Consider the following 17,423-nt stretch of genomic DNA (forward strand, 5'->3'; position numbering starts at 1 on the left):
CTTGAAAAAATTTACTATATGAAGAAATAAATCCGATGTGTACAGATTTTTTTATTCATAAAAATTAGCACTTTCCTTTTAACATGTTACTTCTTTAATAAAATAAACTTAAAGTATCCAGCCATGACCAAAGCATGTGCAAAACATGAATTGTCTTTGGCACTGAATACATGAATATGTATTCACTGCAAAAAAGTCCAATAATTGTGGAAGCAACTAAAAAAAAAAATTGAAACTGCAAAACTTATAATGCAGCATACAGTCAGTCAGTGACAAAGAAATAATGCAGTAGATATCGTCACAGTCCGATTATAGTATCAAGATGATTTTTTATTGCAATATTGTGGTATTCAATATAGATATATGTCAAACTTGATTTAAGAGGAAGGATCATATATACATAAAATAAATACTTTGCATTATTTTCTGTAAAAAACAAAAAACAAAACATTATGTTCTGAAAAAAAAAAAAAGAGTCATCTAATCATCTGGGGACGTAACAATATTCTGAATATCCTGATACCACAATAAAAAAAATGCTGTACTGGACTTTGACAGTATCTACTGTGTATATATATATATTACACATTTTATTTTATTATTTTTATGTTATTTGCTAAAAGTAAAAGTGCTGCTGACTGCTGCATTGTTTTTATTTTGAAGCTGCACACACATAATTCAAGCATTGATTGCCAAAAACAATTCATGCCAATTTTTTGCACATGCTTGGTTATGTGCAAAACACGGCTGGTTACTTTTATTTTATTTCGTTAAGAAATGAAGCAAAAGACCTTTAAATGAAAGAAAAACAAATTTTATACAAACAAAATATGCTGTACACACCAGATTTATTATTTAATATTAAATATATTCTCTTTGTTTTTTAATATTGCGACTAATATTGTATCTTGGACTTTTATTGTGGTATTATTTTACAGAGAGTCTTTGGTAGTGGTAAATCCCTAATATCAGCGTATATCGAGCAACATATACGCCAATACTGATATAGCTGTGATAGGCCAATATCAGGCCAATAATACTGGCCAACTGACATATCTGTCTGGCTCTAACCCAGACAAAGAGAACGTGATTTTATGTGCAAACACACATCCTATTTTTTGCCATTGCATTGTCTGCATGCAGACTGGGACAGAGATCAACCTTCCCTGCCATTTAAAAGCCATAAGACCATCAATCTGACCAGTACGGATCATCCGATACTTCTAGGTTCCCCTGACACAAACACTGTCAACTCCAGCCTGGATTTCACCTCACACACTTCCAGGGAAACACTGCCATCCAAAGAGGACCCAGCCCACCCAGATGTCGTAAGTGACCCAGAATCACCCAGGTTTGATCAAGTTTTATTCTTGTCTTGTTCCAAGCCGAGTGCCTCTTTAATGAGCGTCCACCCTGCTGTGTCTTCCTGCAGGATGTGGCTTCAAACGGAGTTAATGGAGGTTTCCGTGAGGAGCCAGTGACCATGAGGAACAAAGGTAAAGAGCAGAGTACACAATCAGAAAGGTTATAAAATTGATCCTGATGACTATTTCTGTACAGAAGCAGACCAGTAGGGGGTGACACTTTGTTGACTTAGTTTTGGAAGAAACATCTTTGCAAACACCAGATTATTGTGGATTATTGTGTGTTATGTAACAAAATGATACAGAATGATACTTTACAATAAGGGTCCGTTAATTATTGTTAGTTAATGCAGTAATAAGCATTAATATTAGTTGAATAATAGTTAACTAATGTGCCTAGTAATCATTTACTAATGGTATTCATTCATACATTATTTAATAATTTATATAGATGCTATTAACATTAGTTAATACCATAATAAGCAATAGCAGTTAATAATAGTTTATCTGCACAATAATAAGCATTGCAACAAGCAATGGCAACAAGCCATTTTATTAAGAGAAAATGATTTTAGAAATGTTTATTTAAGGGTAGTAATTAACTACTTACTTGTCCATCCTCCAAGTTATGACTTTTTTTGGTAAAGTTTGAGATCAGTGTTCTACATGTAGAAGTTTGCTACATTTTTGTTGTTCATTAAATTGTAGCCTAATGGAAAATTTGTTGTGCAAGCATTACTTAACTATTATTAAACATGTATTAATGCTCTTTGTGGCCCTTATTGTAAAGGATATTACTAAGATAGCCCCTAGTGAAACATGTCTTTCTCCTCTACTGTACCTCACTGTATCTCACTGTTCTCCATCTCTCATGTAGAGTCAGAACCCATATCTTTGAAAAACTTAAAACGGAGATCAGAGTTTTTTGAACAAGGTAAAAAAGCGCTGACCGGCTCGGGGGGATAATGATAATGAAGTCTGTGCACTCTGGTGGCTGGGTTCTCTGTGCTTTTGTCTCGCTAAATTCCTCAGATTTCCAAGGGACTTTTGCATGTTTCTTACCAGCCAGAGCCTCATGTTCAATTGATAAGTGCCCTGTTATCAATTGATTATGAGCTGTCAGGATGAAAATTCCTCCATGGCTCTGTTTTGGAGCTAGTCCTTTTTTTTTTTACAGTCTTGTCTGGTGCCAGAGCTTAATCCTTGTGCTGTGCCCCTTCCCTCCTTCAGGTGGCTCAGGGTCCAGTGTCAGTGCGCTGGTCTACCTCTGTGGTAAACAGGGTTGAGTGTGCAGTGACCTCCTCACCTTCACTTGGTACCTCCTGGGATTCTGACATGCTTTTCAAACCAAGGGAGTGTAATGATTTTTGGGGCAAATTTAAAGGGACATTTCACCCCAAAATAAAAAGTAAATTTTTTTTTCTGACCTGTAGTGCTATTTACTCATCTAATTCCTAGATTCTGCAGGATTTCTGGAAACTCCCCTTATTACATGGCTACTTACTTAAAAAAAAAAATCAATAATTTGCCATTACATAATGATTTAAAAATGATTTTATTGCTCCTCTAGAGTCTATGCTCAGAACTGCATCCTTAACAATAGTCTGTTACTCGTAGCAATGGTCTGTTATTCATAACAATGGTCTGCCATATATGAATAACAGACCTTAGAATGCTATTGACCAATCTGAATCAAGTGTTTAACAAAGCCTTGTAATAAATATCATCATATTGAAGGTTCATTTATTTATCATTTTATAACACAGGGTAATGCTAGTTGTAGTCCCTTTAAGCTATTCACGAAAGAAAAAATAAATAAATAGATTAAAAATAAGACATAAAAGTAAATTATTTTTTATGCTGGATGTGCCTACAGCCTGAGGAAATGTGATGAATAAACAGCACATACAAATCTCATGAGAGTTTTGTAAATCTCTCAAATCTTGTTTTTCAATCCTAGACACAACATCCCTCTCATGGTACACAAAGGAATCTCCTAAAATTTTAAAAATGAAATGAATTCATTTAAAACTTAAAAATACTACAAAGTTTAAAAAAAATAATAATTGAAGACGCAGAAGGAAACGTTGACGAGAGGCCCGTGCTCATTGCAGTGCAGATGTAAACATTAATGGCGTCCTCCTGAGCGGTAACATCTCGTCCATGAGAAGGTGCACACTTCCCTCTGCACGCTGATACAGTTGGTGGCTGTACCTTGGTCGAAAGAATATAGTTCCTGTATGAAACTGCTCACAACAAGGTCTGCGCCATGATTTCTAGAAAGAGACATTGCTGTTGAGTTTTTCAAATTTATTATTTGTGCGCCATCTAAATAAAAACTCTCTATATAAAAACACCTAAAAACTATATATATATATAAAAGTGATTTGGGGTAGAAATGTCCCTTTGAGGAATTGTCTCTTCACAAACCAAACACAGCTGGTTTAGCTTTGTTATTGTTTTTAAAGAGACATTATTAAATAAATAAAAAAAACTGCCTATAAAAGCAGCATGTTCATCTCCAAAGGCAGAACAGCATGTCAGACACAATGCCAGTGTACCAACCACAAACGCAGATCTTTGATTGTTGTGTTTGTGATATTTTTTTGAATGGTGTCCATGGCTACACTTTTCACTTTGCTGTGCATTCAGTTAAAAGCATTCCTGTTGCTCTATTAGCATGCATTTATTGAACCGTATGTTAGCCTCTCAGACTGGCTGCGCTGTATCCATGTACCTCTTATGCATGCTGCTTAAATATGTGTTTTTCTTCCAGCTTGTTTGATCTTGTCCTCACAATCAGGTTATTGATTTTCCTATTCAGGGTTGGCATCCAATGTAAATGTCAACAAGTGGGTGATCTTGAATTGAGAGAATCAATAAGTCCTACTGGGTGAAATGTGACCTTTGTGGCTCGAGGCTTGTTGAAAACATCAATTACTGTTGTGGTTTTAAATGTCAGTGTTGATGATGAATTAGTGCTTGACTTAAAAATCAAGTTGAAACTTTAATTAGCCTGTCAACTTTGTGTTGTTACGGTACAGGGCCTCGAGGTTAGTTTCTATTCTATTCCCTTTGCCAGAAGTATTGACTGGATAATTTTCTTTCTTTCTTTCCAAGGAGGATCCGAGTCTGTGATGCCAAATGTGAGTAGAATCATCAATGCATAAAGGACACTTTATTGTCTCTGTTGTATTTGCTCTTATACAGAATGACAACATCTCTGAAAGCAGATACCACAGTTATTACAAAGCCCAGACCCATTATTAAAAATCTCTGCATTGCAGCTTCAGTTCCACTCTGCCCAATTACTCAACTATGATTGCAGGGAGGTTTCGTTTTGATGCAGCTTTGAAAAAGGGGAAGTAAAATACTCAAGGGTCTTAGAATAAATTGTGTTTTATGTTGTGCAAATTGCCCTTTGAGATAAATTCATGATTTCAGGCTGTATAGAACAAATTGACTTGACAGAGTCAGTCAGGATGTCATACAGTTAATGCCTGATGTGATGCAGTTTCCTTTACAGTATATTACAAGTATAATAGTAAAGTTACTGCCAATATGTATGGAGGCTCAAGCTTTGCATTATAAGCTTCATCAGGAACAGGCCAGTGTGCCAGCTGATTTCTCAGTGGCATCAATTAGGAGATTTTCACACTGCACTTAACCCCACTTAACCCTGCTAGAAGCAATCTTAGAAATATCTTAACCCAAAGCTAAGAAAGCTTTCAAACTGGATCAGTCCTGGTGCAGGTCAAAGTGCCTAGGGCTTGCTAACTGTAGTCCTGAGTTTTTTTTTGGGATATCCCTTGAAAATGGACTAAACACTGGGCTAAAAGGTGTCAGTGTGACAATAGCCATGTGTTCCAGTGGACATTAATCCAGGGCTGGTAGAAGTGCAACGTGAATATTATGTGTGCATGTGAAAAGGGGTTAAAGTTAACCCAGGGTAGCCCGGGGACTAATGATAACTCTGAAAAGTCTGATGATATCACAAGCCTGAACAATTTGCTAGACTGAATGTACAAGCATGCGCTTTAATACTGCTTGTCTATCTTCTCTATCTGCAGATACCTGTTCCATCAATCACTCCATCTTCCAGCCGCTGGTCTTGGGATCCAGAAGAGGAGCGCAAAAGGCAAGAGAAATGGCAGAAGGAGCAGGAACGCCTCCTACAGGTACATAAAGGCACTCTCGTGTGATAGCCAAAAGGCACAAGGCAGTTCATGAGCCTGATTAGATTGGACTGTTTTTTTGGTTTCAGGGAGAGATAAAGATGTGTGTAATCTGCACAACAGTTCAAGGAAACGTTGTATTTTTGTATGATTTGACCAAGGGGAAGCATGAACATAAAGAAAAGAACAGGACCTAGGATGGAACCTTGTGAGACCCCCAGGGATTTTGTTATATTACAATATATGCTGAGATGTCATTTTATAAGATATACCTATAGCTAAAACTAATGCAACATGATCAATAAGTTCTGCAAAAATCCTAAATTCATAAAGGTTGCAATTTTCAGTTTCAGTTTCAGGTTCATTTTTAAGGTTCAGTTTTTGCTGAGACTATTTTCGTGCAGTGTTTATTCTGTAGTTTGTGGTGCTGTTAAATTCTAATGTGTTAAAGAAGTTTTACCATTACAGCAACAGGTAGACAAGAAAACAAAATACTAATTCTGTGTGTATCTGTGTGAGTCTCATCATTTCCATTTCCTTGAATTTTACAATAAAGTTTTTCTGATTGCAATAAAGATTAGGACCATATTCTATTTGTACTGAATAGGACTGCAACTAACATGGTTTTGCCATTAATCTGTTGATTATTTCTCAATGACTTAATTAGTTTGGTCATAAAATATCAGAAATCTTAGTTGCTCGGTATTTCTCAAAGTTTCACCAAATATGTTTTTTGTCCACAACCCAAGATATTAAGTTTATTTTTTTCTCTCTTAAAATATTACTCAAACAGATAAATCAATTATCAAAATAGTGGCCAATTAATTTAATAGTTGACAAATAATCAACAAATCATTGAATATTCACAAAATAAACAAAATGTAAGACACAATTTTCAGTATAATACATTACAGTTCAACATCACCAAAACCAACACCCACCAAAATGAAATGAAAGTTGAATCGACACCTTTCTAAATCAGTTTTACAAAAAATAAACAATACAGCCTCCATGAGGGGAGCATTTATTGAAGGGTTGTTGTATTAGATTCTATTAGCTTTAGCTAGATGTACCTAACAAACTGGCAACTGAATGTATAATATATTAATAAACAGTAACAGTACCAGTAACAAATGAAGCAACCTCACAATCTTGATATAAATTTGATATAAAATACCCATCTGGAAATGTTGTGTGTGTCCCGTCTGACGATGAGACGAGACACAGAGCTTGAAGTGAGAGGCCAGGAAGTCCTCACAATCAATGGAGGCCGCTCCTAATAGACTCAGGACAGACAGCTTTACAGTGCGCTCTCCCAGCTGAAAGTAAAGCATCTGTTGGGTATCCAACTTAAATGTAGTAGAATCCTGTCAAAACATTTTTCTGAGGGTCTATTTCTGGATGGAGATCAAAGGTGTCCAAGCAGAGCACTGATGTAGCTGGGAAGGCTTGTTACTCCTCCAGTCTTAGTCCCTCTTGGATACACGGCCTGATTTTATGATGTGCCAGGGAGACTTCCAGCCCTGGGCAAGCTTCTTTATCAACTTTCAGGATGGTTAGATAACATGTAGGTGAGCTTGAATTGTATAAAAATGATACAGCTACAGTACGATACCTATTTAGTCTTTGGGTGTCTTTTCTGTTCTCTTTATTACTTAATTCTTCCCATTGTAGTATATACAGTTTGGTAATATAAGTTACCATCACCACAGATTTGTGTAGGTATTTTGAATGTGTGAGCACGTCTTTCAATCGGTTGACCTTTGACCTCTCTCCCTGCTTTTTTCCTACAGGAGAAATATAAGCGCGACCAGGAGAAGCTGCAAGAGGAGTGGCTAAAGGCTCAGCAGGAGATTACCAAGAGCACAGATCAACAGGAGGTAATAAGTATTTTAAAGACAAAGGTCGGATTATTTGAAGTGGAACTGCATGAGGCACTTATCCATAGTCAGTGAGGGATGCTAAGCAATGTAATCTATAGTATATTGTATGTATTTTAGCCACCTAAAAAATCAATATCACTTTAAGTGTACGCTATATTTAGAATATTTTCACTGCATTTCCTTGCTGTCCAACAGCTTTTTTCTTAAGGGAAACTGACATTATATAAGCCAAATGTCATTCTCTTCAAAGCAACAAAACTCTATTGACAAAATAATTAATTATACCTCACACAACATGGGAGTTGCTGGTCTATCACTGCCTTTATCTTTGTTTGTGTTATTGTGTGACTTTGGTAAATCCAACTTAAATATTTTAAGCATCGAAGTCACACAATAACAAAGGCAAACTAACAGATTGAGGCAGCGGTAGGTAAGGTAAAATGTAAGTTGAGCTATTTTTGGCTTATATAATGGTAATTTTCCCTTTTAAAAATACAGAGAGACTTTGCCATTCTAATGTCCAGAGGCAGTGAGTTCCACAGTTTAGGGGCGTAAAAACAGATGGCGCTCTCACCGGTATGCTTATGGGATACATAAAGAACATTTGAAAGAAAAGCGGAGGAGGACCTCAGTGATCTGGCTGTAACATAAAATGAAAGATCTCTAATGTAGGGAGGAGCAGGGTCATTCAAAGCTTTCTAAACAAGTAAAGGAACTTTACAATCAATGCTAAAAGATTAATATAACTGGAAACTACCTGATACAACCTCACTTCAAAAAATCTAAACCATCCCTTTAATTTGTGTGAGTTATGGCCTAATACCTGAGACAGCTGGAGAGTGTTAAAAGGTGGCAGTAAGTTATGACTCTTAGTTCTGATTGTCTCTAAAGAGCTTCAATAGTGCTGTCGATTGAAATCGCTGTAATCATGCAGACGTTATGTGGCCAGGTATTGATGCTGAGTTTGGCTTTTGCAGGTCGATTGCGCATAAGAGCGAAAGTGAGAGCAGAACAATGTCTAATCATGTGGATATCCACACAGCACACACGACAAGTGTGGCTGGGCTTACTGTAATGGCAGAAGTCCTTACGGCTCAGTTTTGCAACAAAATCTCCCCTTTGGCTGGTTTGTCACCTCAGGGAATGACATGAGTTTCTCCACTGTTGTTGCACTTCCCCCTTGAGGTTCATAAAGGTTCAGATTACTTAATATTATTGTGTGTGAAACACTTTCCTCTTTTCTGTTCTTCCTCCTCTCTCTAGCAGCCCGGGAGCCTGGAGGTGAACAGCCACAGCATCAGCCCACACTCACCCCTCTCTCCCGTCAACCGGCCCACCTCTCCACCATGGGAAGAGGAAGAGAGAAAGAGGAAGGAGGAGCAGGAGCGCCAGAGGCAGGCTGAAGAAAGGAGGAAGAGGGAAGAGGAGGAGCGGGAGCTGCAGCGTCTTCAGGAGGAGAGGAAGAGGAGAGAAAGGCAGGAGGAGGAGGAGAGGAAGAGGAGGGAGGAGGAGGAGCTGAGATGGCAGCGGGAGAGGGAGGAGGAGAGGAGGCAGCAGGAAGCCGCAGAGCAGCAGCGCAGAGAGCGGGAGAGAGCCTTCGAGCAGCAGCAGCAGTGGTCAGTAGAGAAACTGCTCCTCCTACTAACCTGTACTCACACTTAACTCACGTCTCCCTCATCTGTCCATCACTTTTATAATAGGGCTGCAACTAACGCTTATTCTCATTGTTGATTTATCTGTCAGTTATTTTCTCAATTAATCGATTAGTTGTTTGGTCCATAAAATGTCAGAAAATGGTAGAAAATGTCAGTGTTATACAAAGACCAAGATGATGTCCTCAAATGTCTTAATTTATAAGCTTGAATCAGAGAATTTGACTTTTTTTTTCTTTAAAAGCTGATAAATCAATTATCAAAATAGCTGGTGATTAATTTAATAGTTGACAATTAATCAATTAATAGTTGCAGCTCTAGTTGATAAAAAACATAACCTGCTTTGTTCTCTGTCCATTAACATAAGTGCAACTAACATGTTTGCATGTGCTTTGTCCTCCACTTGTGTGTTATAACCCTCGTCCCACCTCTCTCCACGCACTAAAATTCACCCAAAGGGCTGGTAGCTCCCATGGCTTTGACAGTATCCAGCCTCCACTGTCCTTTACAGACAGGTTAGTACAGGAGCGATTCTATATGCATTTGTCAAACTGCATTGGCAGTCACACTTTAAACTAATACTTGCTTCTGAATTCAGCTAATCAGTGATTGGCACTAATAAATCCTGCTCCTACGTCATATTTATATGTGATATATATTTGATTCATAGTGTATTTTGATGAGCAATGATACCAGTATCTTACAGTGATTACTTGTGAGCAACAAGAATTATTGAACATTTTTGTGTTTTTTATCAACATTTTATTATATGATTGTATGCTGCTTATAAATATTAAATTGATGTAAAATGTTAGCCTCTCCACATCTTCAACTGCAAGTTCATGTTTTCTGAGTTTCTTCTATAATTCTCTACACCAGAAGGTGTCTTGGCAACACAATTTGTTCTTGCCTGAGTCGTACCAAAACTGCTGAAACAGTCTCTCACCCATATAATCCTGCCAAACGCCAACAGTCGTTTCTAACGAACAAGAACAATTTCTTACTCATGTGTTACTGTAACCTGATTACAGACAGTGTAGCAGTCCAGTAGATACATCATTTAACATCATGTTTTCTTTGAAGCAGTAAATCATGTTTTTGTTTTATTATATTGCCAACACATTTCTCAGTGCAAAACAAAGCTGGCACATATGACTGTATAGCCGATGTGTCCAGGTAGTCACTGCATTGTTTCATGCTGGCTCCATTCGGACCGAATCATTCCAACAATTTTTTTCTAACAATGTTTCTTTTCTTTTGACGGTCATGAAATTGAAAGTACTCCAGCAAGTGGGTTAGGTCTCCAGCTGAGATGCTGGAATTACCTGTGATCGGTCTGCAATCAGCAGTTTTCTATTATAACCTTTAAAAAACAAGGTTTTCTCTCTGGTAGTTGGCATATATTTGACAAAATATTTGAACACTTGCGTTTTATGGTGGTAACAGTGTTAAAAAAAAAGTGGTATAATCAGTGGCTTCTACGAAAAGATCAACTGTATGATTTCTTTAATTGCTTGGTTGTTTGTTGGTTAAATCAGGCTCTAACAGGTATTTTCTTTTGTTTGACAGGGCAAAATCGAAATCAACTCCCCAGCTTGATGGAGAGGAAAAACCTCACTGGAAAGGTCAGTTCTCTTGATATTATTTATTCTCCTGTAGTTAAGTGCTGTTATAGTTTATCTTGAATGAAAAAAGCAGTGGATCTGATGTTTTATAAATGAATGTTGTTGTACATATATATTGGCTGCACTCTGCTGTAGGTGTGCATGTACAGCCGGGGGGCATGGCTCACTGGCTGCTGGAAGAGCAGTTGAGGAGTGAACGAGACAAAGAGGCCCAGAGTCAGAGGGCTGCATCAGAGCTGGAGATGGAGAGGAGAAACATCCTCAATGCCATGAGATACAGAGAGCCAGAGAGAGGTGGGCTCAGCCCTTAAACCCCGGCCTCTCCGTTCAAAAGCCAGTCGATCTGCTTTGATCAGCCAATTCTGACATTTCTCCAAATCAGAACTTGATTTTAATATCTGATTAATCAAATTTTGAATCAAACAGCCCATCCACCAGAAAATTACATGCAGCAGAAACCACTAACTAATTGATTGCAGTGCATTTTTGCTCTTCCATGATTTAATTGTACTTAAAACAACAGTCAAATCGAATCAATAAATAATCTTACAAACCTAAATCTGCCTCCTGTTCAAGCTGCCCATGGCGAAACAGGGAAAGCCTACACTACTGTATTTTAATGGTGGTCATAATGGTGGTACTTGCAGAGCTTCATATTTTCTGAGGTGGTACATGGTATAAAAAGAAACACTGAGCTAGCTAATCTAAATCAATCATTAGTTAGTATATCTGATAGCTAATGTTAGCACAGCACTTATGATTCGTGTATATTAGCTAGCTAGTAAGCCGATTTAATATGTGATTATGTCACTTTTACAGGTTTCCCAGCAACAACTTCAAACTTTGGTTTTCTTTTCAACTTAGATGACGCTAGCATGTAGCACATTTGAGCACAGGAAAGGGGAAAGTAGGCAGAGGTTCTGCCAGGTACAAAGCTTGCTCAACTGTTATTGTAGCACAAAGCAAAAAGGGGCGGGACTAAGGAACACTTGGTTTTCTGCCATTTGTCAAGTCAACTTTTATTTACAGAGCATATTTCATACAAAAGGCGCAGACTCAGTGTGCTTTGAAAAATACATCATACATGAAAAAAGGAAATAGGATAAGAAGGTTTTACATAAAAGATATACGATAAGAGGGCATTGTTATTATTAATTTTATTATCAACACTTTCCCTGCAGGGATCAATAAAGTATTTCTGATCCTGATTGTGATTCTGAGTAAAAACAGAATAATGATTACAATACTGATTCTAAAATAAAAGTTTTACCCACTAAACAAAGATATTCATGATCAATTTTCGACTTCCCAGAAACTTTTCAGTTCCCCCAGCATCATTTTTAAGTTTATCTCTCCTCTCTGGGTGCAGTGACAGGCAGTGAGAGGAAGGGTCAGCAGCCCAACTCGCAGGCAGAGGCGGAGCGGCAGCAGATCCTCAATGAGATGAAGAAGAAGACTCCGCTGCTGACGGACAGCAGCTGGATCCGTCAGCGCGCCCCCAACAACGTCGTCAAGGAGAACGATGTGCCACCCATGCGAAGGTACAAGAGTGGTGGTGGTGGTTGGCTTTTTACACTTACTAATATCCTGTAACTTCTGTTGTGCTTAAAACATTTATTAGTCTGGCTACCACTCTCTGGCCTTGGCAAATTTGTCTGGACCATTAGTAATTAGGGATGTAATGATACCAAAGATTTGAGGTGCAATAATACAAAATCAATAAAAAGTCCAGATACAGTATTTATTGCAATATTAAAAACAAAAGGAAAAAAAGAATAGTAAATCTGATGTGTACAGAATTGCTGTTCATGTATAAAATAAGTCATGTTCTAAATAATACAGTTAAAATAACAAAATAAGATAATTAACATCACAGTAGATGTCATCAAAGTCGAGTACAGTGTAGAGACATTTTTAATTGTGATATTCTATTTATTGTTACATCCCATATTATAACATAAAATCAATTGCCTCTGGTACGGGTATTTGGTAGCCAGACTTTTTAAATGCCTCTACTAACTGGCTAACGTGGGCGTGGCATTGGTTGGCTTTGCAGAGGGGAGTCTCTTGACAACTTGGACAACTATAACTCCTGGCGCTCGTCATGGACTCCCAGAAGCACCTCTAATATCCCAAACTACACTCGGCCTCACTCTGCCCTCTCTGGCAGCACTTCCTTTTACGGTGGCGGGTCAGGGGCCCAGCGGCCCGGTTCCTCCACTCTACCTTCCTCCTACTCCATGGGCTCCCTCAGAGGCGGGGCAGGAACCCCCTCGTCCCCTTGGTCCCGGCAGTCGCCTTCTCCCTCTCCTTCTTCTCCGTCACCCACCCCCTCTCCAGAGCCCACGTCTGAGGCGGGCGCCCCTCAGCAGCGGAGCAGGTAAAATCAACAATGCTGCTTCACTAAACAGCCCCAAAAAGCTGCCTCTAACCTCTCACTGGTATACTGGGGTGCATAGTCGTAGTCCAGGAGGTGTCATCAAACTATAACTTTGAATGGGGAGTGGTGGTAAAGCATGACCAAAATGAAGATATTTCAATTGTTCTGCTTTTGATTGTGTTACAATGAGCTGTTTGATGTGTGATTTCTCCATCCAGTCACACCTGACAGGTCACACTCAGACTGTTCTCTGCAGACTTCCTCAGACTTTTAATTTCAGTAGCATGGACAGTATTGTTTTGACTTTGTGTGTTTCTGTGTTATTGTGCTGGCACTGACATTTTAAGAGTTAAAGGGATAATTAGGATTATTTGAAGTGTATTTTAGCCCCCTAAAAATCAGTATCAGTTTAAGCTGTATTTAGAATATTTTCACTGCTTTATTTTGCTGTTGCACAGAGTTTTCTGACAGGATTTGATAAGCTTAATATCTTTATTTACTAGTGCCAATCACTGATTAGCTATTTATTCTTGCTTAACCAGTCCTTTTGCAAAATCAGCTATTTTAACTCGCAGAACACCTCCTGTGTTCTACAAGGTAAAATGACTGAATTTGCCAAAGAAGTTTGGTTGATTTGGAAAAACTGATACCTGGCTTATATAATGGTTTCCCATTGGGGAAGGCTGTCTAATGGCAAGATAAACCTCATACAACCCCACCACAAATAATGCAAACTATCCCTTTAGGCCAAAAGTACACTTTTGTTTTTTGCTAAATTGTTTTCATTTCAGTAATATGTTAATTATAGATAAATAATAATTCTTTGATAATTTACTTGATACCTGTCACAAAAAATGTTCAGTCAAAAAACAATTTCTTGTTGCTGACTGAACAACTGAATTACTGAAAATGCAAAATATCATTGAATACTTCACAGAATATTTTAGCAGAGCTTTGATCATCAAAGAGTTTCTGCTCCATTTCAGCAGAGGACACAACTGGCCCTCATCCAAAATTAATATTTAACAAAAGGCCAATATTGGTCCAATTTGTGTTTGTAGCAAGCAAATTATTTATCAGTTTAACCTTGTTGTATACCAGTGTGAACATGTGTTTTGTGTGTGTGTTTATGCATTACATGCATGTGTTACGCATGTGTGTTTAACTCTCCAATCACAGCTTTGCGTTCTGTAATCCAGGTCAGTGAGTGGCAAGAAAATCTGTACATTCTGTGACGCCCCGTTGGGAAAGGGAGCAGCCATGATCATCGAGTCCCTCGGACTCTGTTATCATTTGAAATGTTTTAAGGTGAGAGCTGGGCTCCTGTCAGCCCCGGAGCATGACATCAGCACGCCTCGACCGATCCTCAGAAACTAACCTGACCACTCCAGACTCTTTCTCTTCTGTTACTAACCTGGTGAATCCTGGTGAATATCAAGGTCCTGATCCCAAAGATCATTTCTGTGCCAAATTAATCAACCACTCACTTTGTTTGTTTTCTTTTTTTTCTTTTCTTCCAACACTTATCTCTGGTTGTTGATCCTTCCTGGAACTTCACTTGAGTCTCCTGCATCTGAACAGTGCTGCCAATCTTTGTCATTTGACTCTCATTTATTCTTTTTCCTTCATGTTTCTCTTTCTGTACACACAATCAAGGGTTTCTGTCTGTCCTTGTCTCTCTGCCTTCAGATTTGGACACTTTAGTATGGTTTTAATCTGTTGAATACCTCTTTAACTCTTTGTTTTCCTTCCTTTTTCTCTTTCTTTGCACACATAATCAAAGGGCTTCTTTCCTCATCCGTTTGCCTTTGTTTTTGGTGGAATAGCTCTTTAACGCTTCGCTTTTCTTAAACTTCCTCAGTGTATCGACTGTAAGTCCGACCTCGGAGGATCGGAAGCCGGGGCTGAGGTCAGAATACGAAACAAACAGCTCTACTGTAACTCCTGCTACATGCGATTCAAAAGTGAGTGCAACATAGATCTGACTGGCATGATGACGTGTTGTTTTTGGCTCTCTTTAAAGTCCTGCTTGTGTTCTTTCATTAGCTGGCCAGCCAACCGCTATGTGATGTGACTGTACTCCAGCAGATTGATGAAGAAACTACTTCTGACAACAACCCATGAACGTTAAAGTGAACATTGAAGCCATTGCAAATAGCTGGGACACTTTGGTTTGGACATACTTCCATTTATGACTCTATAAAAGTTGATGAGAATTATATTTGCGTTTGTTCCGTGTGTGATTGAGAGGGTAAGCTTGCAAAGAAGTTATCTACTTTAATGTGTTTATATCATATTAAGTATTACAGTTGTACAAAGTGTAAGGGTTCTGCATGCACCAGATGTTTTTAAATGTTTTAGCCACAAAACTAGTCGAAAATGTTAAATTGTCTAAGATTTTCGAGGCAGATCTTCATAATGAGTTTTCAAGGAACCCCGCAGGATCGTCTCCTCTTGTTCATGCTTCTGGTATTAACACGTTCTGTCGACCAAGCTCTTCTTATCATGTCTATGTGCCTTTTCGTTTGTAACAGGGAGAAGTAATTAAGATTATTAGAATTCTTTCAAAATATATATTTAAAAGCATCTGCTTGGATCTAGCACTTGTCTGGAGTTTTCATTGATAGATGGAGGATTGTACACATTAGCAGGTTTCTGTGTGGAGAGAATATATTATACTGAATGGCATTGAGGCAAACAGTAACATTTGTAAATAAAATGACTAAATGTTCATCTCATGTGGTTTTGTGTGCTTTTTTACACTGTGTAATTGCGTAATTCTTAGTAATGATATTCCAGTATATGATGCAAGGCTTTTCTTGCCTCTGTAATCAGAAATCATTATATTCCTCTCTCCTGTCTGTCCCTCTCGCTCTTTGTTTCTCTGTAGCACCACAGTCGTAATGAAAGGAATTTCAATGAGCTTTTGTGCAGAGGTTCAGAGGACCTGCCTGCTCTGTGTTCTCCAAAGCCAATTTGTCATGCATATTTCATTCAGTGCGCATGCATTACGTTTGATTGCACTTTGATAAGCTATTTTCTGAATGTATTCTGTCATTTTAGCTGTTTCATGAAATCATATCTGCATAAACATACTGTACACTGAATATTCATACGAGGGAGCAGGGACGCTGCTGATTGTTCAGTTCACAGCTCCAGAATGCATCTGAACAGTAAGGTAAGAAGCTGTCCTCATTTCCTCCACGCTGAAAAATAAAGGTTTAAAAAGGTTCCTGAAGGGCTCAGGTTCAATCTAGAACCATTTGCTTTTGAAGAACTTTTTGTGTCAAGGGTTCCATTAAGAATCCTTTTCATCCATTTTATTCATTCATCCTTTTCATCATTCCTTTTTGGAAGAAAGAGTTCTTTAAAATTGTTAAAATTCTTAAAGAAGAGTTTGAAAGGGTTCTTTGTACCATATTATACAATGGTTCTCAGTAGAACGCCCTGGGTGAGTTCTAGATAAAACCCCTGGTCTATAAATGGGTTCTCAGTAGAACCTCTTGAGTGTGTTCTAGATAAAACCTTTGGAATATCAAAAGATCCTTAGTAGAACCCCTCAGGTGGGTTCCTGTTAACACCCTTTGAAGGTGGAAAGGTTCTGGATGAAACCATTACACCATATAAAGGTTCATGGTAGAACCTCTCACTAAGGGTTCTGTGTGAGAACCATTCAGAGATGGTTCCAGGTAGATGCAGGCAGGCTGGGTTCTGGGCAGCACACTCTGAAAGGGTTGCAAGTGAAACCTTTATAAATGGCTCTACCAAGAACCAAAAAGGGTTCTCCTATGGAGACAAGCTGAAGTACCATCTAGTTATCATCTTTATCTCCAAATATTACTTCAATTGAACTAATTTACATTTACAAACTGTTAGGAATGAATTGTGTATTCTTGAGGTGAAGCACAAACAGACCCTGGAGGGAGACATCTCAGATTCTGAGAACCCTGTTTTAGATTTTCTTGGCGTTCTCGTGGGGGAGAGATTTTAATCCTTATGCTTATAAAACAAGCGTGGCCTGAATGGCGCCGAGCAGAGTCGAGTTTCTGAGAAATATAAAACCTTTCAGGATAAGTATCCCATCTTTTCCCTTCCAAAGCCAAGGCCACAAGCAGCCTTTATGGAAGGCTTTGACGTGGAGAATCGAATGGCTTCTGTGTGCGTGTGTGTATGTGTGTGCGTGTGTCGGAGCTTACAGAAAAACATTATGCTTGGCTGCCCAGAAGAATAAGGTCTGTAAAGCGATGGAACACAGATGGAAGAGCTTAGATATGCCTGTTCTACCCTCCATCGAAAAGTCATTCCTGACTCTCACAGCTCACTGTAAGCTGCTTTTTAATGCAC

General features: G+C 38.5%; 1 protein-coding gene across 13 annotated transcripts in view; it reads left to right on the forward strand.

Annotated features, from left to right (window-relative positions):
- The window catches only part of lmo7a (LIM domain 7a), a 78,980-nt gene extending 63,168 nt beyond the window's left edge, over window positions 1–15,812 (forward strand). For 3 of the 13 annotated variants that reach the window (XM_084724647.1, XM_084724646.1, XM_084724649.1), the window contains 16 exons: window positions 1,144–1,328; window positions 1,433–1,496; window positions 2,242–2,298; window positions 2,595–2,636; window positions 4,485–4,510; window positions 5,435–5,542; window positions 7,333–7,419; window positions 8,686–9,038; window positions 9,533–9,589; window positions 10,644–10,699; window positions 10,835–10,993; window positions 12,069–12,240; window positions 12,756–13,079; window positions 14,279–14,387; window positions 14,941–15,043; window positions 15,126–15,812. In XM_084724647.1, the coding sequence (XP_084580773.1) occupies window positions 1,144–1,328; window positions 1,433–1,496; window positions 2,242–2,298; window positions 2,595–2,636; window positions 4,485–4,510; window positions 5,435–5,542; window positions 7,333–7,419; window positions 8,686–9,038; window positions 9,533–9,589; window positions 10,644–10,699; window positions 10,835–10,993; window positions 12,069–12,240; window positions 12,756–13,079; window positions 14,279–14,387; window positions 14,941–15,043; window positions 15,126–15,148 (1,925 nt within the window). In that variant the 3' untranslated portion in view covers window positions 15,149–15,812. The remainder of the gene's footprint in view (window positions 1–1,143; window positions 1,329–1,432; window positions 1,497–2,241; window positions 2,299–2,594; window positions 2,637–4,484; window positions 4,511–5,434; window positions 5,543–7,332; window positions 7,420–8,685; window positions 9,039–9,532; window positions 9,590–10,643; window positions 10,700–10,834; window positions 10,994–12,068; window positions 12,241–12,755; window positions 13,080–14,278; window positions 14,388–14,940; window positions 15,044–15,125) is intronic. The other 10 variants (XM_084724648.1, XM_084724655.1, XM_084724659.1 and 7 more) reach the window with 10 other exon arrangements.
- The last annotated feature ends 1,611 nt before the right edge of the window (window positions 15,813–17,423 follow it).

Source organism: Lutjanus erythropterus, chromosome 8 (genome assembly GCF_056507025.1).
Source record: "Lutjanus erythropterus isolate fLutEry1 chromosome 8, fLutEry1.hap2, whole genome shotgun sequence".
Lineage (NCBI taxonomy): Eukaryota > Metazoa > Chordata > Actinopteri > Lutjaniformes > Lutjanidae > Lutjanus > Lutjanus erythropterus.